The following is a 25405-nucleotide window of genomic DNA, read 5'->3' as shown; positions in this document are numbered from 1 at the left end:
TAAAACTCATAAAAATGATTGTCACCGCCTCATCAAAGATTCGAAGAAGACTTCTGAGACACCTGATGTCATTTATAATGCAGGTATACGTGACTGTATCAGGCTATAATAGAGGTACTCCTGGTAAGGCATGCTGTAGTGAGATATCTTTGGCAGGGGTAGGTGATAACAGGGGCATCTGTAGGAGGGCATTTGACGCTGCTTCACTAAGAGCCTTATTACACAGAGCAATAATCTGCTGAATCAGCCTGGGTCGCCAGATTATCGCTCAATGTAATAAAGACAACGATCGGCAGATGAAAATGGCCGATTGTGTCATTTAACTCTGCCTAAAAATCATCAGCTGCTGGGCTGATCCACAAACCCCTCTTCTGCCCCCAGCTGCCACTGGAACTTCTGAGCCGGTCTCTGAAGTGACAGGCTGCTCAGTCAATCATTGGCCGAGAAAGGACAGGGCCACGGCCAGTGATCGGCTGAGCAGCCTGTGACTTCACAGACTGGCTCAGAAGTTTCAGTAGCAGCTGAGGGGAGTTGGTAGAAACTAGATGAACACAGGGGAGCATGGACAGGTAAGTATGAAGTTTATTATTTTATACTAAAGGCAAAGGCTGCAAGGATATTGCTAACAATATATATAGTGCAGTGGTACCTTGGTTTAAGAGTAACTTGGATTGTGAACATTTTGCAAGAAGAGCTCACAGTTTTTTAAAATTGTGACTTGGTTTAAGAGCAATGCTTTGGTTTAAAAGTTCCATGTACTGAGTGGGAGGGTGAGTGGGGGAGGGGAATTGTCTATGTAGCGGGGTCTACAGCCCTGTACTCTGACCCAGGAAGTCTCACTCACCTTCCAAATTGCAGATCCACTTCAGGCTGGGGCTCACATCATGGGACAGGACTGTGGAGATAATCTTTTCATAGCTGTAACCCCTCTCTCCGCGGACAGAGTGCTGCATGTATGTGCCCACATATGTCCTGCTCATTCCTTCATGCTCCCTGCAGTCTGTCAGTCCTGATTGGTTCATGCTGAACACACACCCCTTCCCCATTGCTGTCATGTGACCACACAGACCTCTGACAGCAGCCCTGCTTCTCTATTCTAGCCTGTTGTACTACATTACTGCATTATGGGGATCTGCAGCTCCATCCTGTATTTACAAACTGCTGCTGTATTTTTTAGGCTTATGCAATTACTATACATTATACTCCACATGCTGATTGCTATACAGTACAGTAACTTATAATATCACATTCAGCAGTTTCTAAATGTTTCTTTCAGTCCTTGTGTTTCCCATCCTCTCCATTACTGCTATAATGTGTCTGCACTTAAACTCAGCCATTCACACTGCTGTATAGAAAAAATTCTTTCACTGTCCTCCTGCACAGCTCTGTGATTCTCACTTCCTGGTATCTACAAACTGCTGCTTTTTTGTTTTAGGTTCATGCACTTACTATACATTATACTCCACATGCTGATTGCTATTCTGTACAGTAACTTATAATATCACATATTCAGCTCTTTCTAAATGTTCATTTCATTTGTTTTACATGTTATTCAGAATAAAAAATGATTATTTTTGGGGTGTGGAACCAATTGTCTGCATTTCAATGTTTTATATGGGAAAATTTGCTGTGGTTTAAGGGTGCCTTCACACCTACCGTATCGCAGTAGAAAATCCGCTGCGGATCCGCAGCAGATCCGCAGCAGATTTAACTAAATGAATGAACACAGCATTAAATACGCACAGTCAAATCCGCTGCGGATCCGCAGCAGATTTGTAAGTGGGGATTTAATGCTGTGCTCATTCATTTAGTTAAATCCGCTGCGGATCTGCAGCGGATTTTCTACTGCGATACGGTAGGTGTGAAGGCACCCTAAGGGTATATTCACACGGGCGGGCTCGCAGCGAGATTCTCGCTGCGAGCCCGGCAGGTCCTGGCAGTTCCCATACACTACATACTTGCTGCGGTCTAAACGACCGCAGCGAGTATGTAATTATACCACCCTTCTGCTCCCGCCCAGCTCCCCCGCTGTAAGCATACTTTACCTGTCCTCGCTGCACGGGTCCGGCGTTCTGCTCTCCTGCCCGGCCAATCAGTGGCTGCGGCTGGGCAACACACTAATTGGCCGGACAGGAGAGCAGGACGCCGGACCCGTGCAGCAAGGACAGGTAATGTATGCTTACAGCGGGGGAGCCGGGCGGGAGCAGAAGGGGTTAAGGGCGGTATAATTACATACTCTCTGCGGTCGTTTAGACCGCAGCAAGTATGTAGTGTATGGGAACTGCCAGGACCTGCCGGGCTCGCAGCGAGAATCTCACTGCGAGCCCGCCCGTGTGAATATACCCTAACAGTGGATTTGGATTATAAGCACAGTCTCAGAACGAATAACGCTCGTAGTCCAAGGCACCACTGTATACTATAATATACATTATATATATATATATATATATTATATATATAAAAAAAACACACACACATATACACAGCCATTGCTGCATGATCATGGTGCCCTGTAATATGGCTTTAAGACCCTCAGTGGCGGGCTCAGGAGCATTACCCTCAATAATAAGGTAACACTTAAAACTTTACTTGTCTCTTACTTTGCTCCCAGAGAAGGGAAAAGGGGGCAAGTACAGTAAGTTTGTGATTCGTAAATCACTTTCACCAACAGCTGACATGCCCAAAACATTAACTCGCCCTGATCTAAAAAGTGCATATGTCCCTCAAGATGTATTACTCCTCGTAGGAATTATATTCATCTTATTGCATCTTATTGAACGTTATACAGTACACAGACCTACAGATTCTGTCATTGTGATCTGACTTATTAACCCCTATAGCCAGAATACAGTTATTGTATTATCCTTCTATACAACGCGTTGTATTATACAGCGATGCCATAACTGGCTTTCATCGTGTACCCTTGGGATTTTTGCATGTGAATAGCCTTCTAAAGACTTCCCATCTCTCCTTTGATTCCAGCTATACTCACACTTCAAATGACTCCCGTGTTGCTATGCGCATAAACCTGTTGCTAAGATACCACATTCTTTTCGGCGTGGCGCTCAGAGCTAGCAAATTGTCATTAAATGTCTAGATCTAGGGTCACATTTCCCAGGCACATACATTTGTTACAGAACATCAAGAAAACCTTTAGAAAGAGATCAGTCTTAAAAAATGCAGAATTGTAGGGCACCCTATGGCAGCCATTACCTGAGAGGGGGGGGACTGGCCAATTGTTATTAGTGCAATGACCCCCACAGTGATGCAAATAAAGGTTGCCGTCACAGAAGCGACATTTGTCTGGAATCTTTGATATTTTAAATGCCGCCATTTAGGGATTTGTTGTTATACAAATTAGATATTTCTCAATTTACAGAGAAATGGCTTTATCAAGCATGAGCTCGGGAATGAATAGCGATAAGTGGGATAAAGGGGATATCCAGGGAGCAGGAAAGGCCCTACCTTTTCTGCGCTCACCCGATCCACTTCCTCAGTCTACTCTTCCATGCTAAAACTTCCACAGACGAGAGGAGGCGGAAGCATGTAGCAGGCACTGCGTGCGGGTGAAACCACGCCTTAATGCAATATCCAATAGCTGCCCAATATCAATACGGCATCGATAAAATTGTACAGCTATTGGTCATTGCCCGCAACATGCTCCCGCCCCCCTCGTCTGCGGAAGTATCAGCACAGACAGGTAGACGGAGGAAGTGGCACGCTGGAGAGACGCAAAGGTAGGACCTTTCCTCCTCTCCGGATATCCCCTTTAAGATTCTTCTCATTTATAGATGGTAGATGTACCCCAATCCCCCTGTGACCAACTTTCCATCCAGGACTACTCATGAATGATGGCAGCTATTAGGATGTTTCCTGTAGTTCTTGACCAAGTTTGCACACACTGCAGCAGGGATTTTGTCCCACTCCTCCATACAGATCTTCTTCAGATCTTTTAGGTTTCGGGGCTGTCACTGGGCAACATTGAGTTTTAGCTCCCATCTTTCTGCTGGGTTCAGGTCTGGAGACTGGTGAAGCCATTTCAAGATGTTAAAATACTTCTTATGGAGCCACAACTTTGTTGCCCTGGCTGTGCGATTCAAGTCATTGTCATGCTGGAAGACCCATTGTAAATGTTTTTACTGAGGGAAGGGGGATTGTTGGCCAAAATTTTGTGATACATGGCCCATTGATTCTTCCTTCAATATGGTCCTTTCTCCTGCACAGAAATGCACCCCAAAGTATCTTTCCACCCCATGCTTCACAGCTGGGACTCTGTTCTTCACCACATGCTTCACAGCTGGAACTGTGTCCCACCACAGTTGTTGCTTATGTATACACCCTTCGCAAAAGCCTGAAAAGCCAGCACAGCTGTAGTACTCAAGGGGTTATTGTTGTTTGTGATTTCTCTAACTATCTCTTTTCTCCTTCCTTCTCTGCACTCTCTTCTCACCCACTCACAGCAGGTATTACATACCCTTTATTTAGAAGGTAGGTGCATGGGTAGAGGAAGTGTTAGGTAGTCTTAGTCTGGTTTCTTTACGGAGAGGACACAAGCCAGAACAGTCCCTACAGCAGTTTTTTTGCCAGATACCCTATTAGAGCCAAAGTCCAGTGTAGTCTGAGGTGTGGTAGTGAACAGACACACATGGGAAGAATGGACACTCTTTCCTTGAAAGCAGCACTTCCACACACTATGCAGTGCTAGATACTCTCAGAGAGGACAAGTCAGGAATCATCCGAGCCCATGCCGTGTACAAGTCTAAAATGACAGTATTCAGAAGAAGGAAGAACTGATCCAAAGAGAGCAAAGTTGCTAGAAGCCTATTTACGCTATCTTGCAGCGCGGGTTTAACCAGGGAACCTTGGCCACTCTGCTAAACCCAGGGAACAAGATCTGGGGCTTGTGTCACCCTCTAGGACGGGTCACCCGACACTGGTGGGCAATAGGTGGTGCAAAGACAAAAAGGTCAAAACACGGGCACAAGTTTTCTCTCTAATCTCAAGTATTCTACTTCTAAAGTTCCGGCAGAGCACAGTACTACATTGGGTTGGGACTCTCTCAACATCCTCCTCTCTACTCCTCTGCACTCTACTTCTCAATACGCAACCAAGTCAGCACGGCTGTTCTATCTCTCAAGCTTTAAGCTTGTCAATCAAGTCTAAAGTATATTGTTAAGTCAGAAGTCCATTGTATCTCTAAAGTACAAGAGAGTTTATTTATGATAACGGGACTTGGTGATTATTGCTTAAGCACCTACAAAGTAATAGCACCTTCCCTGGGTCATCTCCCCTTTCTGTGGGTGGCAGTACTGATAGTCCGGGTGGGTCACAACTCCACTCCGGACCACCATGATAAGCACCCAGGGGACCCTCTCACAGCCCGGCAGGTCACCGACCACAGGGGAAAGGGTATAGCCGCCTCCCTAAAATAAAAGCAGGTGTGCCACCATACCTGTGTGCCCAACCGGCACTGGCGTCACAACTTAACATCTGGCTGAGCTATATCCTGACCAACCACTACTGTAGTGGAGTCACGCTTGACCATCTAGCAAGTGACTGGTCGAGCCTCACACCAGGGCAGCACCACACTCATCCTCCTTCTTCCTTACAAAAAATGCAGCCAGTGAAGTTGCTATTTTAGTCTCATCTGACCAAATGACCTTCTCCAGTGCCTCATCTGGATCATCCAGATGGTCAATGATGAACTTCAAAACAGGCCTGGACATGTGCTGGCAGGAGCTGGGGGACCTTGCTTGCCCTGCAGGATTTTTAATCCATGGCTGCATGCTGTGTTACTAAAAGTAATGTTTTAGACTGTGGTCCCAGCTTTGCTTTGGTCATTTGCCAGGCTCACCCGTATATTTCTGAACAGATTCCATACCTTTTTCAGAATCATCCTTCCCTTACGAGGGGAGATCTTACATGGAGCCCTAGACTGAGGAAGATTGACCGTCATCTTGTGTTTCTTCCATTTTCTAATAATTGCGGCAACAGTTGTGATTGAGTGTGTGGACAGGTGTTTTTCTATACAGGTAACAAAGCTCAAACAGGTGTAATACAGTTAATGAGTGCAGAGTAGGAGGAGCTTCTTAAAGAAAAATTAACAGGTCTGTGAGAGTCAGAATTCTTGCTGGTTGATAGGCCATTAAATACTTATTTCATGCAATAAAATGCAAATTTAAAAATCATACAACATGATTTTTGGGAAGTTGAAGTGTACCTACGATTAAAATTGTTCAGACCCTTACTGATTGTGAGAACAAGTGGGGAGGGGACTGTGCTGCAGCGTGGTCCACTCCAGCTCTGTCAGTGAAAGTCGGACTCCATAGGCTTCCATTAGGAGCCTAACTCATCATTAGACGAGAGGACTCCACCTAGCACGTTTTTCTTCTAGCTCATTCTTAGAATCAGTAATGTTCTGAGCATTCGGACCTGGACTGATCATGTCTCTATGACGTGTCAAAAGTTTCTGAGACAACAGTGGCACTTTATGTACATTCGCTTTTACATGACCCACGGATAGATCGGCGCTGGCGCAGGGAAGCTGGTGCCGCGGTCCATTTTTGAACCGCAGCCTTGTTCCCGTACCCGGCGCGCCATCAGCCCCAAAAATTGGACCGCGGCACTGGCTTCCCTGCGCCGGTGCCGATCTATCCATGGGTCATGTTTAAGCATCTGTGCCTCATGTAAGAACTATTATGATTGCTGTGCCAATGTGATGTCTTAATGAGTCACAAAAAAGAAAAAGACCAAGAAAAAATTTCACATATAAGAGAAACTTTTTATTTCATGGAGTCCTACTTAGTGTTCAGACCTACACTTGAACAGAAGTGCTAAGCATTCTTCTCCTGACTACCTGTAATGTAAGTCTATGAGACCATTTTACTTATACAGACACAGAGCCGTCATGGTCTTAACACCTATATCCTGACCCACTATATGGTCCACTATAAAAAAACAACAACTGTGTTTTACACACAAATACAAATTGGCTAATAACAGTTGAAGAGGTTTTCTACCTTAGGGTTGCTTCAGACACAACGTTTCCGCAGCCGATTTCTCAGCGCAATGATTGTCTGACTGCTGGGAGGCCCCAAAGCAAGCAGGAGCGGGGACCCCGTACAGTATGTTCCCGGGCCGCAGGTGTGTAATGGCACTGTGTTTGACATACACAGCCCTCAGAGTATGACAGCTCTCAGGCTGGGAGGCTGCCCGGGTGATCGCTAGATCGCCGGGGCAGCCCATAGCATATAGCAGCGGCCTCCGCTGCCGCCGCTCATATTCCATGAGACAACGGCAGCAGATCGTTGCTATACGAGTCGTTTGTCTTCCAACATGTTAAAAGACAAATGACTGCAACAATCAGCTGACATTGTTCATGTAGGCTGATCGTTGCCTTCTATTACACGGGACGATTATCGGAGGTAACGGTCGAATACGGCCGATAAAGGTTCTGTGTAATAGGGCCTTAACTTGTCCCCTATCAACAGGAAAGACGACAAATAAGAGATCACGGGGAATACAATCTCCAGACCAGCCCTTGGCTCCATTGTCTTGAATACAGCCGCAGGTACAGCACATGACCCGCTGCTCTATTTATTTTCTATGGAACTGCCGGAAAGAGACGAGTACAGCACTAGAGCACTGGAGCACTCTGCAGGATATATAAAGAGAACACCACAGCCCGAAGCAGCTACATTGGCTGGGCAGCCTGGGCAGTAACACTCTTCTGGTTTACACCAAGGCTACCTTCGGGCTGGTTAATAGATGAGGGCCCTGAACTGGGGAAACCATCATGTTCTTAACATGTAATGCCACATTAAGCAGATTTCAAAGAAAATATCCTTCACTCAACACCTTCTAGTTTAGGGTGTGCTAAAATCTGAGTAAATCCTTTTGTATTTACCATTCAGGGTCAGTGATTTTCAGCAAATGTATAAGTTATCCCCAACCGGTATTAGCCGCACCTTTAGATGACCTTTAAATATTATTGCAGAATAGGCAACATTCTTACTTTGCTTTTTGATACAGGTTTTCATGTATAAATATGGATTTAGAAAAAAAAAAAAATGAAAATACAGTATTGTGCTATATTCACACCTGTCACTTTTGGGCTATATTACATTATACTGAACTCAATAACATGGGCGTTTGTTGATAAGATACGTTATCTTTTTTCAGCTATTAGTAGCCTTTGAAAAAAATGCAGAAACATTCAACCTTTTTGGGGTTAAAAACATCAGTTTTTTTATGTTTAAAATATGGCCAAAAAGTGGATACATGGTCTAAACCTTTAAATACTACTTTTTGAGTTAAGGCTACGAGAACACAGATTTTGGTTCATATTTGCAGTTTTTTCAAGTAAGAAATGTCTTAAGAAAAAAAAAAAAAAAAAAAAGCCTTTAGACTTTACTAGTTTTTTTTTTTTTTTACAGTAGACAGTTGTTTATCATTTTTTCACAGTATTTAATTAATATTTTTCTCTACACCAAACGCTTGTATGCAGTTTGCAAACCAGCAATTACTGGGAATGAGAGCGGACCAAAGTAGTGCGAAAAACAAAATTGTTCTTGTGTTGAACTTCAGTAGAAGTTCAATAGAACATATTAACGAAAAAAAAAAATGGCCAAAATACTGTCCCAGATTTACTATTTTCATTCCGACTGACTGGCTGTGGTTGGTTTGCACCACCACCAGCAGAGAAAAAAAAAAAAGAGTTATCAGCTGAAGTAAACAGAGGCATTGGGACAGAATGGAAAACAAAGGGCCCTACTAGGATATGTGTACACTGCGGAAAAGTTTTCTGCTTGAAATTCCTCACCTATTCAGCTCTTGCAGAATAGAAGCAGGATTTGAGCGGAATGCAAGCCCCGTTGACTTCTATAGGATTTCTCTTGCGAAATCCATTACAAGAATTGACATGTCAATTCCTGAGACGGAAAGTGGATCGGCGGCGACAAATTCCACCGTTTGAACAACAGAGCGGAAATCTAATTAAATGCAATGGGGCAATGATATGTTCATATTTTACAGGCGGAATGTGAAGCGGAAACCACAGCCAATTTCACACGGATCCAGCTTGAAATTCCGCGCCTATTCCTCAGTGTGAACATACAGTACCCTTACACAGAGCAATAATCTGCCCGATTTGGACAATTATTACCCTATGTAATAGAGACAACGATTAGCCGACAATTGTTTTTTTTTTCGGCTCAGACCTAAAATCGGCCGCTGAACGCTACGCGTAATAACGATACGTGGCCTACGATTGCCCAAACCGTTAAAGGGGAACTCCAGGTAGAGGTTAAAAAAATGAAACTTCTGCAGAAGCATAAAACATTACTTACCTATCTATTCCATTGTTAAAACTACCAAAAATCCATTTGTTTTGCAGATACACAGTACGCTCTATTCTCTACCTATAACACCACACAGCACGCTGTATTCTCTCCCTGTAACACCACACAGCACGCTGTATTCTCTCCCTGTAACACCACACAGCACGCTGTATTCTCTCCCTGTAACACCACACAGCCCACTGTATTCTCTACCTGTAACACCACACAGCATGCTGTATTCTCTACCTGTAACACCACACAGCACTGTATTCTCTACCTGTAACACCACACAGCACACTGTATTCTCTCCCTGTAACACCACACAGCACGCTGTATTCTCTCCCTGTAACACCACACACCACGCTGTATTCTCTCCCTGTAACACCACACAGCACGCTGTATTCTCTCCCTGTAACACCACGCTGTATTCTCTCCCTGTAACACCACACAGCACGCTGTATTCTCTCCCTGTAACACCACACAGCACGCTGTATTCTCTACCTGTAACACCACACAGCACGCTGTATTCTCTACCTGTAACACCACACAGCACGCTGTATTCTCTACCTGTAACACCACACAGCACGCTGTATTCTCTACCTGTAACACCACACAGCACGCTGTATTCTCTACCTGTAACACCACACAGCACGCTGTATTCTCTACCTGTAACACCACACAGCACTGTATTCTCTACCTGTAACACCACACAGCACGCTGTATTCTCTACCTGTAACACCACACAGCACGCTGTATTCTCTACCTGTAACGCCACACAGCACGCTGTATTCTCTCCCTGTAACACCACACAGCACGCTGTATTCTCTACCTGTAACACCACATGGCACCCTGTATTCTCTACCTGTAACATCACACAGCACACTGTATTCTCTACCTGTAACATTACACAGCACACTGTATTCTCTACCTGTAACATTACACAGCACACTGTATTCTCTACCTGTAACACCACACAGCACACTGTATTCTCTACCTGTAACACCACACAGCACGCTGTATTCTCTACCTGTAACACCACACAGCACGCTGTATTCTCTACCTGTAACATCACACAGCACGCTGTATTCTCTACCTGTAACATTACACAGCACGCTGTATTCTCTACCTGTAACACCACACAGCACGCTGTATTCTCTACCTGTAACACCACACAGCACGCTGTATTCTCTACCTGTAACACCACACAGCACGCTGTATTCTCTACCTGTAACACCACACAGCACACTGTATTCTCTACCTGTAACACCACACAGCACACTGTATTGTCTACCTGTAACGCTGATATTGGAATAAAGTAAAGAACTGTTTGAATATTTTTTTTTTCATTTCCACGCACATATTATGATCAAGCATCTGTTATCTTTGAAGTTCTGCCCCACAATAAGGCTCTGATCCTCTCTGCAGTTTAGCATCATTTACTTGTGTTACTGCATAATTTTTGCAAATACGCAGCAGTACTGCAATGACACTGTTTGAACACAGCGCTAATTTTCCTGCACACTACTGCACAATCAGAGAAATCAGTGCAACACCTGCTTCTGGCCGGTCAAAGATGGTGAATCACTCAGGGGATTGGGGGATCCAGCCAAGCCTTCTGGGACATCAAGGCCTTCCCCCTGTCTGCATCATCACCCTGATCTCAGCAAACACACACAATTTGAGACAGAGGCATAGAAGATTTGTCTCCTAAGGGGGGGGATAGCAGAAGGAGCAGGAGACTATGTGGATTTGCACAGGGGCCATTTTTTTCACTTCCTGGATTTCTATCAGCTACCAGTGTGGCAGAACCATACATATACGGTAATATATTGTATAGACACATATTTAACTTTTAATGTACTTTTAATAGAAAACAAGTTTTTCTTATCTGGAGTTCCCCTTTAATGGTTTACCTCTCCACACTCCCATTCTTCCCCTGTGCTCTGCATGTGTCCTGTGGCCTGCCTGAGCTGCTCAGCCAGTCACTGGCTTGGACCGTGCGGTGTTGGGACGCACACAGAGCGCAGGAGAAGACCATGAGCGGGGACAGGTAAAGTATTAACTATTTGGGCAAGGGCTGCACAGACATCACTAACAATGTCAGTGCGGCCCTTGCTAAACGATTATTGGGCTGTGTAATAGGCCCAGTAAACAAGTGCCGACCTAGCAGATCGGCACTTGTTTACAATATTGATCGCCTGTGTAATAGGGCCCTAAGGGTCCTATTCCACGGGCAGAGGAGGGCCCGATCAACGATGTAAACGAGTGGCGATCTGCTAGATCGCCGCTCGTTTACTGGGCCTATTCCACGGCCCGATGATCGTTGAGCGAGGGCTGCAAGGACATAGTTACCGATGTCCTTGCAGCATCATACATTACCTGTCCAGGCTTCTTCTCCGCGCTGTCTTCATCCCCGGGTCCCGCACGCTCTATCTTCAGAATAGCCGGTCAGCTGACAGGCCACACTCAGCTGTGATTGGCTGAGCGCTCCGTCAGCTGACAGGCCATTCTGAAGATAGAGAGTGCGGGACCCGGGGATGAAGACAGCGTGGAGAAGAAGCCCTGACAGGTAATGTATGATGCTGCTGCTTGTCAAATCGTCGGTCGCCCGCCGCGCACCGCTATTCTACGATGCGCGGTGGGGGAACGATGATTTTAGGTCTGTCCCTAAATGAACGATCAGCCGATGACACGATCATCGGCTGATCGTTCTCTCTATTTAACCGAACGATAATCGGCCAAATCGGGCCAAATGGGGCCGATCCGGCAGATTATCGTTACTGTGGAATAGGGCCCTAAGTCTGGACTTGTCAAAGTGAATATAGTGTATTTTATTTTGTACACCTAGCAGACTTTTTTGTTTGTTTGTTTTCATGTCTGGTTGCTTTAACACTGATCTACTGTTATTTGTCTGTAATAATTGTATGTTGTAAGTTCTTGGTCGTACAGTATAATTATGCTTCAGGGTACCTGGCTTCCAGGACATGGCAGTGCAGGTTGCTTTTGTGCTGGTCTTGCATTATATGCAGCTCAAGGTAAATCTCCCCCTGGACTTCTTCATCTGGGTTAACATGGCTCAGGTTAATCCAGCTGTCAATACCTAAAAAGAATAGAAATTACAGCATGAGCATCAAAAAACACAACAGTTTATTGACTGACTATGCACATTCTGCACCTACCAAAATGTGAATATTCACCTTTAAGTAAAAAAATGAATAAATTAGATATCTATCTATCTATTTGCAGGCAAGTAAGGCTGCCCCCTTGCCAGTTCTTTATATCAGTTGGTATTGTATTGCAGTAGCAAAGACTGCCTGGGGCCTGAAAAGGCTTCACCTATTAGACCGTGTTATTGAGAGAATGTTGAATCTAGATGGTAGTTTCTCTAGAGGTTTTCTTATGGGGGGGGAGCAACCTCTCCCCTTAATGTTTTAATAAGTTTTTTTTGTGTGTTTTTCATATAGAAAAGGAGGGCACCAATAACATGTGTATTAATAAGCGCTGTGTTAGCTCGCATGCTTAAAAACATAGTCAAAGCAAAACACCACCCGAGGAAGCATTATATAGCCTAAACCATATAAAAGATACATAAACAAAAGAAATACTGTAAAATTATCACCAATATTTGCACTTGAGACACTAAATCAACCATTAAATTCCACAGAAAGAAGACTCCACAAAATAGTGTATTGTTGCACATGTCCATCATTCAGAGGTCATGTCATATACAGTATGCAACAATAAAGTTTCTTTCGTACATATTATTGTGCTTGTGTTCTAGATTATAAATTAAAAGAACAAATAAATCACATGCCAGTTTGAACGGGCTTCAATGTGATTTGTTTTATACGTTTTACATTGTTGGTCCTGTAAATATTTTTGTAATAAAGATTACAATTTCTTATGTTTCCTTGTGAAGTGCGACCTTTATGCTTGCTCAGGTGGTGATTTGCTTTGACTTTTTTGTGTTTTGTGGCTAGGGCATCTTAAAGGGGTTATCCAGCACTACAAAAACATGGCCACTTTTCCCCCTACTCTTGTCTCCAGTTCAGATGGGGTTTGCAATTAAGCTCCATTTACTTTAATGGAACGGAGTTTCGTGCATGCAAGATGTGCAATAGACTCACGAACCTCCCCGCATCATGTATCATTATTCGTGCCTTCGGTCCATTGCACATCTTCCATGCATGGACTGTATTCACAGTACGTGTGAATACGCCTTGACTATTCTGAGATGTGTCTTTTCCTGACCCCTTACAGCCATTCACAATCTTTAATAAATTTGTGAACAAACACAGAATTTGCTTACCCCGTGGTTGTGATGCAATGTATTCTTTGCTGAGTGATATCTTTCCAATGACATCATCATGTCTGCAATACAGGAAAAGATTAGATGCTAGGGTGATGTAACATGGCAGAAATTCAACAAAACAAACATATCAATATACTTTCACACAGTTATGGCGCATAGGAAAAAAAAAATGTATCTCACCCAATTGTATCTTCATCCATTACATAGAAAGAGAGCGTATGGAAACCAAGGGGGAGATGCAGAGTGAATTCTTCACCCCAAAATGGGTTCAAGTCCCTCCATACAGTGGCTGTTCTGTAAGAAAGTATAGTAAGACTTTGTGAAACATGCATAAGTATGTCTGGCATAGATTCCAAATAAATATTGCGCCAATCATATAAGAATACAACAATAATACCAAATTATGGGTGGGATACACAGTAAGGGTCTGTGACAGTTTTACTTACATGACTGCATCTTCCCCTTGACATCCAGTCAAAACCTTCATTGGCTATTGATTTATGAATTTCAATCAATGGTCCCTCTTTGCCAAAGGGATTTTCACTGGATATCAGACATTGGTTGTCTTGCACAGATCAATGCTGTTTATGATAATTTGCCTTTTAACACTAAAAAAGCCTCAAAAAAAAAAAAATCTGAGGATGTCTAGGACTTTCGACTGCAACTTCAACACTTTTCTTAGGACAGGCCATCTGTGTATTATCAGTAGGAGTCAAATTCCCAGTTCATTCACTAAAGAGAATAAAGGTGCAGTATAGGACATGGCACAGGATACTATTCACGTTTACTTATATAGACCGAGATGCAGTATGCATGGACATCACTGTGCTCATTCTGACCTAAGGGACCTCCACCAATCATACACTGATGACCTATACTAAAAAAATATCAATGTAATAATCAGGAAATATCATTAGGTTATTCTCTTTTTCTAAACTGTTAAAAAAAAATCTAGTTGATCAACCAGTTTGTTTTTGGAATGGCAGTGACCATTCCCTGCATAACTAGCTAGTCTAAAAGAGCTGAGTGACAAGTAGTAGTGGCATGTAAAACCATCCCTGGCATTTTAAAACGCAAAAGGCCTATACTGACATGGCATATAAAATGCAATAATGCCTGGCAACTTAGAGATGGGTAGTGAGTAATAGTCAGTAGTGGTTTATAATAGGGGCGTTTCGGGCGGCAGCCCAGGGCCCTGAGCTCCTGGGGGGCCCATGACCACCCAAAAAGACTTATACTTTCAGTGGTGTACTGTCTCCTGGCTACACTTCCGCCATGATTTGCAAAAAATCACTGTTTTTTAATGGCAATTTTGCACAAATCAGGACATCATGACATTATCTGTCCTGCACTATGAACGGCAGGTTAGTGCTGCCATAGTTACAGTGAGGTGGGGGGCCACAGGCTTGGTGAACAGCCCGGGGCCTATGGTAAAGTTAATCCGCCCCTGGTAATAGTGCACACTAAGTTTACAGCTTCTTTTGGTCTATTCAACTGCAGTTGCTGCAGCCTGCAAGTAGAGGATTAAGGACAACTTGAGGTTTAGGTCTGAGGCCGTGTGGGGTTAAAGTGAATCTGACGGACACCCCCCCCACCTTCCAAAATCACCAGTACCGTTCTGTTGTGGTACTCAATACCTAATCCCAGGGTCTGTGTCTCCCAGGGCTGGTATTCAGGCTAAAAACAACTTTTATTCTGGCAGCGGAGTGTTGATGAGGCGGGGCCTAGAGCATCCATGCCCTAGGCCTGTCTAACATTAGGATCGAGCCCAGGGGCATAATGACAGAAGACAGGCAAGAAGCCGATCTTTGCAGGCCCAAATAACAGCCCCAGAAGACAGACCTTGGGAGCAAGCGTGCATTGAGGACCACAACATAACGGTATCGGCAGTTGGGAGGGGGTTCGGAGGTATAGATTCTCTATAAGGGTAAAAACCCACACACCGTATACGCAGCAGATACGCAACAAATACGCAGCAGATTTGATGGTGCAGATTTGATGTTGTGTTCAGTTACTTAGATTTAATCTGCTGCGTATTTGCTGCGTATCGCAGCAGTAAATACGCTGCGTATATGGTGTGCAGGTTTATACCCTTAGGCTATAGACACACACACACCGTATACGCAGCGTATTTACTGCTGCGATACACAGCAAATACGCAGCAGATTAGATCTAAATAACTGAACACAGCATCAAATCTGCACCATCAAATCTGCTGCAGATCTGCTGTGTATTTGCTGCATATCTGCTGCGTATACGGTGTGTGTGTTTGTACCCTAAGGATGCATTCACACGTACAGGATCCGCAGTAAATCCACAGCATAAAAATCGCTTTGAAACAGTGTGTGTGTGAAGCTACCCTAAAGCATGGTGAAGACAGCTACAGAAATTGCAGGTTCTACCCAGTTCACAAACCTGATGACATAAACAATTGTTAGGCCCTGTTCCCACTGAGCAAAGCTAGCGGAATTCCGCGACGGAATTGTCCGCCGCGGAATGCCGTTAGCCTCCCGCTCATAATGGGAGTCTATGGGAGGCGCGCGCTCCTGCCCTGTCCGCGCTGAAGAATGAACATAGTTACATAGTTAATACGGTTGAAAAAAGACACATGTCCATCAAGTTCAACCAAGGAGGGGATGAATACAGGGAAGGGGGAGGGGTGATAGGTTCTATACATATGCATTTATATTATTTTGGTCTAAGAACTTGTCTAGCCCTGTTTTGAAGCCCTCTACTGTTTTTGCTGTGACCAGATCCTGTGGTAGACTGTTCCACAGATTCACAGTTCTCATGGTAAAGAAAGCTTGTCGCCTCCGGAGGTTGAACCTTTTTTTCTCCAGGCGGAGGCAGTGCCCCCTTGTCCTTTGAGGGGGTTTTACCTGGAAGATCTTTTCCCCATATGTCTTGTAGGGGCCATTTATATATTTAAATAAATTAATCATATCTCCCCTTAAACGTCTCTTCTCCAGACTAAACAAATGTAATTCTTTTAATCTCTCCTCATAACTAAGATGCTCCATTCCCCTTATTAGTTTAGTTGCCCGTCTTTGTACCCTCTCCAGCTCTAGAACATCTTTTTTATGAATCGGATTCCAAAACTGGACGGCATACTCCAGATGAGGCCGCACCAAAGCTTTATAGAGCGGTAATATTATATCCCTGTCCCGTGAGTCCATGCCTGTTTTAATGCATGACAATATCCTGCTGGCCTTAGAAGCAGCTGACTGACATTGTGTGCTGTTCTGTAGTCTATTATCTACAAGTACACCCAGATCCTTCTCCATCAGCGACTCTCCCAGAGTAACTCCCCCCAGGACATATGATGCATGTGGGTTATTAGTACCCAGGTGCATAACTTTACATTTATCCACATTAAACCTCATTTGCCAAGTGGACGCCCAAACACTCAGTGTGTCTAAGTCATCCTGTAACATCTGCACATCCTCCATAGACTGTACTGTACTACAAAGCTTGGTGTCATCTGCAAAGATAGAAACATTGCTGTTAATTCCATTCTCAATATCATTAATAAACAAGTTAAACAGAAGAGGGCCCAGTACTGACCCTTGGGGTACACCACTTATTACCGGGGACCATTCGGAGTAGGAATCATTGACCACCACTCTCTGGGTACGATTATTAAGCCAGTTTTCAATCCAGTTACACATTAAATTTTCCAAACCGATAGAATTTAACTTACCCATCAGACGTCCATGAGGAACTGTGTCAAACGCTTTTGCAAAATCCAGGTACACGATATCCACAGCCGCGCCGCCATCCAGGCTTCTACTTACCTCTTCATAGAAACATATCAGGTTGGTTTGACAGCTTCTGTCCTTAGTAAAGCCATGCTGGTTATCACTTATAATACTATTAGCCACTACATATTCCTGGATGTAGTCCCTTATAAGCCCCTCAAATAGTTTCCCCACAATGGACGTTAAGCTTACGGGTCTATAGTTACCTGGGGAAGTTCGAGAGCCCTTTTTGAAGATCGGCATTACATTTGCCTTACGCCAGTCCCTCGGCACAGTACCAGTAAGCAAAGAATCACGGAATATTTCATACAAGGGTAGTGAAATTACAGAACTGAGTTCCCTAAGAACTCTGGGGTGCAATCCATCAGGCCCTGGAGCTTTGGTTACATTGAGTTTGTTTAATTTATCTTGGACCATATCTATAGTAAACCAGTTCAGTACATTACTGGCCCCAGTACTGGCCCCACCCACCGTAGTACTAGCCCCACCCACCACAGCTCCATCCTCTTTTGTATATACAGAACTGAAGAACTTATTAAGTAACTCAGCTTTCTCCTGATCCCCAGTTATTAATTCCCCTTCACCATTATTTAGGGGTCCTACATGCTCTGACCTTGGTTTTTTTGCATTAATATATTTGAAGAATTTTTTGGGGTTTCTTTTGCTTTCTATAGCTACCTGCCTTTCATTGTGAATTTTTGCTGCTTTCATTACATTTTTACAGGTTTTGTTGACTTCTTTGTAATGTTTAAATGCTACAGCTGACCCCTCTGATTTATATTTTTTGAATGCCCCTTTTTTCTCATTTATAGCCCTTCTAACCTCGGTTGTAAGCCATGTGGGATTGGATTTTAACCGTTTAGATTTGTTACCCATAGGAATATAATTGGCAGTACAGTTATTTAATGTGGATTTGAAGATTTCCCATTTATTAGCTGTATCCGTATGTGACAGCAGCCGCTCCCAGTCTATGCCCTGAAGTTCAGCCCTTAACCCAGGAAAATTGGCCCTTTTAAAATTAAGAGTTTTTGCCCTCCCAACATGTTTTTCTTTTCTACACTTTAAGCTAAAAGTCACTATATTGTGGTCACTATTCCCCAGGTGTTCATGGACAGTGACATCCCCAACCAGCTCAGCGTTGTTAGAAATAACCAGATCCAACAAGGCATCACTTCTAGTTGGCTCCTCCACAAACTGGCCCAGAAAATTATCCTGCAGGAGGTTAAGAAATTCCCTCCCCTTTGTGGTTTTAGCTGAACTGTGACCCCAATCTATATCTGGGTAGTTGAGGTCCCCCATTACCACTACTGTCCCCTCCCGGGCAGCCCGCTCTATTTGTCTATTTAACTGGCCATCTACCTCCTCAGTAATGTTGGGGGGTCTATAGATTACACCAAGAATAATTTTTTCACTCTTTACCTCCTTCTGTAGTTCTACCCATAATGCTTCCACATCATCACAGTCATCTCCCACTATTGCATCTTTTACACTCACTTTAATATCATTTCTGACATACAGACATACTCCTCCTCCCCTTCTGCCCACCCGGTCCCTTCTGAACAACGTAAATCCCTGAATATTGACAGCCCAGTCATGTGAGGAGTCCAGCCATGTCTCAGTCACACCAACCACATCAATGGACTCCTCCAGAACCAAGGCCTCTAGCTCCCCCATCTTGCTGGCTAGGCTTCTGGCATTAGTAAGCATACACTTTATATTACCATTGAGTTTAACCGATTCATTATAAGAAATGGGATTTATTATTGTGCTGTGGCTACAATCATCCTCACTGTTCATCCGCAACATATGGATCTCCCTATGCACTGGTCTTATCCTCCCCCCACAGGACCCTTCTCCTCCCTCCTCAATGTTCTGTCCCCTCTCTAACCTATCTGCCACTACATTACATACTACATTGTCCTCCCTCCACATCCCTAGTTTAAAAAACCCTCCACCCCTTCTAGGATTCTCTCCCCCAGCACAGGGGACCCCCTTCCATTAAGGTGCAAATTATTTGCGGGAAAACAGATTGTACCCCAATGAAAAGTCAGCCCAGTGCTCTAAAAACCCAAACCCTTCTCCTCTACACCATGACTTGAGCCATGCATTTAACTCCCTAAGCTCCCGCTGTCTTTCCTGCGATGCGCATGGCACAGGCAGTATTCCAGAGAATACCACCTTGGAGGTCCTCCCCTTCAACTTAGCACCTAGTTCTCTAAAATTATTTTTAATAGACCTCCACCTACCTTGTATCCTGTCATTGGTTCCCACATGGACCACGACAGCTGGGTCATCCCCAGCCCCCCCAAGTAATTTATCCACCCTTTCCACCACATGCCGAACCCTGGCACCAGGGAGACAGCAAACCATTCGGTTGAGGCGGTCTTGGCGACAAATTATTCTATCCGTCTTCCTGATTATAGAATCCCCTACAACCACTAGCTGTCTAGGCCTACCTACAATACCATCCCGCCCACTACTAGTTGGACTGTTCCCCCGGCTGTTAGGGAGAACAGGTTCCACTAGAGCTGCCATTTCTGACACGGATGCCCTTGCATCATCACCTAACTTGGCAATTTTGCTTGGGCATACAGTAGGAGAAGTGGCCTTCCTTTTCTTGGATCCCTTACTGGTCCCTCTAACTACATTAACCCAGCTACTTACTTGGGCCTCCTGATCTATATCACCACCCTCCATCTCTAACCCACTAACTTCCTGCTCAGTGAGCCGAAGTTCCCTCTCAAGGTGGCCAAGTTCCCTCAGTGTTGCAATATGCTTCTCCAGATCTCTAACTCGAGCTTCTAGATGGGCAACATGCTCACATCTGTCACAGCGGTACTCACCCTGGAACACCTGCTCCAGTTGTGCGTACATGCGGCAGACTGCGCACTGAATGAATCCTTCCATCTCGCTAGCCATCATCCTCAGTGCAACAAAAACAGTGAAAAAGAAAGAGATTCAGCACTTACCAGAACTTGTAACTCCTTCTTTCAACTCCTTTTTTAAACTCCACTTATTTTCAACCACTTGTCAGCAAGCACAGTGAGCAAGCACATGTTCATTCTTCAGCGCGTACAGAGCAGCAGCGCGCGCCTCCCATAGACTCCCATTATGAGCGGGAGGCTAACGGCATTCCGCGGCGGACAATACCGTCGCGGAATTCCGCTAGCTTTGCTCAGTGGGAACAGGGCCTTATACAGATTTTTAAGAAACTGATGTCACCAAGAAATGCCTGACTTCTTAAAATCTTTAATGCGGTTTCCTAGGCTTCAAAAAACGTGGCAGCTTTCTCCAGGATACGGCACCTCTCCCATCCTCTGTTTGGGTGTGGGTTTTGGAGCGCAGTTCTATTGAAGTGAATGCTGTTTTTGCAAGAAAGCTGTGTTTTTTCTCTAATCATAGATAACCCTTTAAAGATGATCATTAAGAACTTGTATTTACAGGTGTTATTTTACTGGAAAATGTTCCTTATAGGGTACTTATTATTTAAACAAACTCCTGACATGTCATAGCGACATTTTAGAAGTTTGTTTTGATGGGGGGTCCGGGTGCTGAGCCCTCCACCGATCATTAGAATTCCAATATAATTCCGTCGACTGCTACTTTAGCAATGAAACGTTCTAGCGATCCGCGAGGGTCTCAACACCCTGACCCCCACCGATATAAACTTCGCTATAATGTCAGACGTTTGTTTAAATGATAGGTACCCTTTAATAAATGTTTAAAAAAAAAATCTAAAGAAAGATGCTTGTATGCCACTGTGAAAGACAACGCTCAGTGCCGTACAGTGGAGTATCAGTCCAGACCAATCCCTGAATACATGCCACCTGACATACCGCAGTGTACTGAAATGGGTTTCCATAAGGCTGGGCAGAGAATGGAGCCCGAGTTATAATTGTATATTCATATTAGGATGTGTTCATTTTAATGTATATTATAGAGATCAGCTGAGGTAGAGATGGGTCAACATAGATGTATACACACACACACCACATTCAATGAGTTAGGTAACAGCTGCCCCCTTAGTGTATTACATCAGCTAGAGGAAACATCTAGAAAGTGGGTGGAGTTATACTAAAACTATATATAATAAGGCAGTTGTGACAGGAATTCAGTGAGTTGGGCTCAGTCTAAGTAGCACTAGATTAGCCCATTACATAGGGGACCACAAGCTGTGAGGAATTTAGGAGTCAGAATACCAAGGACTGAGATAGCGAGACAGATGGAAGTTGTAAAACCAAGAAATGTATTTCTTAGGCCAGTTCCAAACATAACCGATCTGCAGCGGATTTCACGCAGCAAAATCCGCTGTAGAACCCTGTCACTTAAATACCCAAATATGTAAGTGACAGCCCCCTGATTGGCTGAGTGGGACATCCAGCCGGGAGCCCCTAAAGCAAGCCATAGCGTGGAGCAGGTACAGTATGCTCCGGCCGGTGGAGTTTATGGGGGCTGTCACTTCCAATGTCAAATTGCGCTGAGAGTATGTATTCTTATTGAAAATGACAGGCAAAGGATTCACAGCAGATTTCGCTGTGAATTCGCAGCATGAAATCCGCTGCGGATCAGTTACCTGTAAAACTGGCCAGGAAAGAAAGCCTGATTATCTTTACTCTTCAAAGTACTTTACGCTGGGGGTGGGCAGCTCCTCGACATACTCCTAGTACTTTCTGGGATCCAAAACGCTGTGACTTATGGCCCCGGCCCAGATAACTCTAAAAAGACTACTAATTCATCTTAGAAAGGGCGACTCCTCATAACAACCATTTTCCATTTTAACATCAGGGACCAATCTCTGGTTAACAGACATCTTGGTAGATATTCTGCAGAGTGGGGCTATATCCACACAATCAGCAATCGGCAACAACGGCCATACTTTTTACGAAAATATATGTTGCCTTGTCTTCTATGGAATTCCGGTTGGGATACGCTTCAGCCGGGATATCTCGCGGCGCCGTAGAAAACTGATGTAAACCTGACGTAAACCCTGTCAGTGCACACTATGGACGAGCGTCTCCGGCCGCTCGCTCTATAGTGTGCAGTGGGGAGTTCAGATGCGGGCGTGAACGGATGCTCCCGCCTCAGAACTCCGGAATGGCCAGTCTCTTACGTAGTCTGCACATGGCCTGAGACTATACATGTTATGTACCTCAAGTTCAAATAAAGTCACTTTTGCTCCCTGTTGTCTGCTTTACTCTCCACATCACCAACATCAAGGACGTGTCCACCAACACCTCAGGCAGCAGTGACAGAGAAGTCCCAGGGGGAACTATAAGGTCAGCCATCACCTACAATAACACCTGGGTGCAGTACCTCTGTGGCAGTTTTACCTCAGAAAGAGGGAGAGTTGTTCCCACTCGGCCTATGACAAGGATATAGGTTTATTTATTCAGTGATTCTCTCTCATCCCAGAGTTCCCCTCACTCCAGTCTGCTACAATATCAGGGGGTTAATGACCTTTCAAAACAAATTCAGTGGCTTTGATGTACAGATACATGAGGGGTGCAATGCATCCCATGGGCATAACACGGCTTTACGCGAAGCTTAGTAACAGGCTTGGGAAGCACTATAACTTCTACCTGTCTCCATGGAAACAGGAGGAAGGGATGCTGAGAAACTCACACTTTACACAAGTGAAGGGGGGAGACATCTTTTACATCTCCCACTCCTCAAGAAACAAAAGGGATAAAATGCTACTGTACAGCAATGTACAGCAGGAGGCATCACCTAAGTCAGGGGCAGAGAGCCGGGAAGGCCAGGTGGGCCGGGTCCTGCAACGCACATATATACGTAGCACGTGATGTCTGTTTATTGAAAATGAAATCAATGATGGAAATTCGGCAACTTGGCTGGCAGTGAACTTGGCTGGCTTTGTGTGCTGATGAATGCAGTTTCCTTAAAACCAGCAATATAATGTAGAAGATCCACAGCTTCAAATAAAATTCCCCAAACTTTATTGTAGCATATAAAAATAATGAACAAAAATAACAGTTAAAAAAACATGCCGACGCGTTTCGGAGTGAACCCCCTTAATCATGGTTGTAACAATACTTCTTTGACTCAAATTTATAGTCTATGTGTTGGCGCCATTAAGGAAAGAAACCACACCTCGTATGGGGGGGGCGGCTCTTTCACATTATTAGGTCACTGATCACTGATACAATAGATTAGTATTCAAATAATAACAAAAAATAATTACAAACAGTGATACATACATAGTTCAGGGTTACATGAAATCAGCACAGATAACACGGATCCGTCCTATGATTTAGACCCGATTAGTAACGTGTTTAGTCTTAAAATCCAGAATGCCTCTCTTGTACAAAGAAGTTTTACCCAATCTCCTCTTCTCCTCGGCTTATGAACCTTCTCAATGAGAATAACTTCCAGATCATTTACATTACCCTGATGATGATCTACAAGATGTTTAGTCAGCCCTGACATGGCTCTACGTAGTATACTTGACAAAGACCCCTGAGAGGGTTGAAACGTTGTAGTGCTTAGTTGCTGAATAAAGTCTGAAGATTTTGCACTCCAGTGGATGCTGTTGGACCCTTCCTTTTCCTTCAGAATTGTTAGGCTACGTATGGGATTGTAGCCCTGATCCAGCGTGCATCCCACCTCCACGAACACTGGACCTATTGGTGCTGTTGGAACCCTCTTCTATTTGTGGATCTACGTAGTGTCAGGGTTTCTGTAATAGCGGAATCCCTAATGTGTTCTTGTATGCAGACTTTTGCCTTGTGTTTTGTACTTGCCACACACTGGAGTTTGCATGTTTTACAAGACTGGTCTCATTTGTATGAATCGTGAGTAGAAAGACTAGGGGAGGAGGATTTGCAAAGGACAGTGGGAGAGTCCTCTAGTCTTTCTAACTGGCTTTTTACTCACGGTTCATACAAATGTGCCCACTCTCAGTGCGGCTTATGTAAATACATGCAAAAAGCCGACACATACACTTCATTTGCTGCAGGTCAAATATACAACATAAAAACTTTTTTAAACTTTTTAAACTACTGTATAACAGTGTATGTGTGATTTACCTGGCACACTGTAAAACATACAAACTCCAGTACCTGGGAAGTACAAAACGCAAGGCATAAGTCCGCATACAAGAACACTAAGGATTCCACCGTTACAGAAACCCTGACACTACATAGAACCATGTCAGGACTGACTAAACATTTTGTAGATCATCATCAGGTTATTGTAAATAATTTAGAGGTTATTCTCATTGAGAAGGTTCATAAGCAAAGAAGAAGAAGAGATTGGGTAAAACTGCTTTGTACAAGAGAGGCATTTTGGCTATTGAGATTAAACACGTTACCAATCGGGTCTAAATCATAGGACAGATCTGCAATATCTATACTGATTTCATGTAACCCTGAACTATGTAAATATAAGAGGCGGAGGGTATTGTTTAGGTGGTGGATGTAGAAAACCAAAAACACTATGCCATTCTCTTTAAAGTGCCACTGTTGTTTCACAAAACTTTGACATGTCATAGAGACATTTCAAGTTTTAATCGGTCCAGGTCTGAGTGTTTAGACTCTTACCGATTGGGAGAACAAGTGGGGAGGTGCGCTGTAGCGTGTCCTCTACCGCTCTGTTTTAGAAAGCAAAAAAAGTCGGGCCCATAATGTAAGTCTGTAGAGCCAAACTCTTCAGCGTGTCTTCTACTGTTCATTTTTCTGATTGGTACGGTCTGAACATTCATGTCTCGATGACATGTCAAAAGTTTTTACAAACAACAGGTACACGTCAAGAACTTGTACAAGGCTGAGGAATTAATTAGGCCCCCTTCACATATCAGGCGGTCCGGCTGCGTTTGAAAGTGCATCGGCCAGAGGGGAGAACGCATCTTGCATCAGTTTGTGATAAAACAAGGAAGCCAGATGGGCGGATATATGTGAAGGGGACCTTACAGAATATTGGAAAATTACTTTAACCACTATCATCTATGCAGCTTAAAAAGCTCCTGAAAATCAGCAACAGGC

General features: G+C 44.1%; 1 protein-coding gene across 4 annotated transcripts in view; it reads right to left on the bottom strand.

The window, feature by feature from the left end:
* RASAL1 (RAS protein activator like 1) overlaps window positions 1–25405 on the bottom strand; it is a 66846-nt gene that overhangs the window by 18377 nt on the left and 23064 nt on the right. The window contains exons 1-4 of one of the 4 annotated variants that reach the window (XM_069964125.1): window positions 22739–22957; window positions 13831–13944; window positions 13648–13709; window positions 12309–12438 (exon numbers count right to left, since the gene is read on the bottom strand). In XM_069964125.1, the coding sequence (XP_069820226.1) occupies window positions 12309–12438; window positions 13648–13709; window positions 13831–13850 (212 nt within the window). In that variant the 5' untranslated portion in view covers window positions 13851–13944; window positions 22739–22957. Of the gene's footprint in view, window positions 1–12308; window positions 12439–13647; window positions 13710–13830; window positions 13945–14096; window positions 14169–22557; window positions 22637–22738; window positions 22958–25405 lie in introns of those variants that run through there. The other 3 variants (XM_069964126.1, XM_069964124.1, XM_069964123.1) reach the window with 3 other exon arrangements.

Source organism: Dendropsophus ebraccatus, chromosome 3, assembly GCF_027789765.1.
Source record: "Dendropsophus ebraccatus isolate aDenEbr1 chromosome 3, aDenEbr1.pat, whole genome shotgun sequence".
Taxonomy (NCBI): domain Eukaryota; kingdom Metazoa; phylum Chordata; class Amphibia; order Anura; family Hylidae; genus Dendropsophus; species Dendropsophus ebraccatus.
Note: the sequence above shows the minus strand (reverse complement) of the source record. Positions and strands in the feature narration are given on the sequence as shown.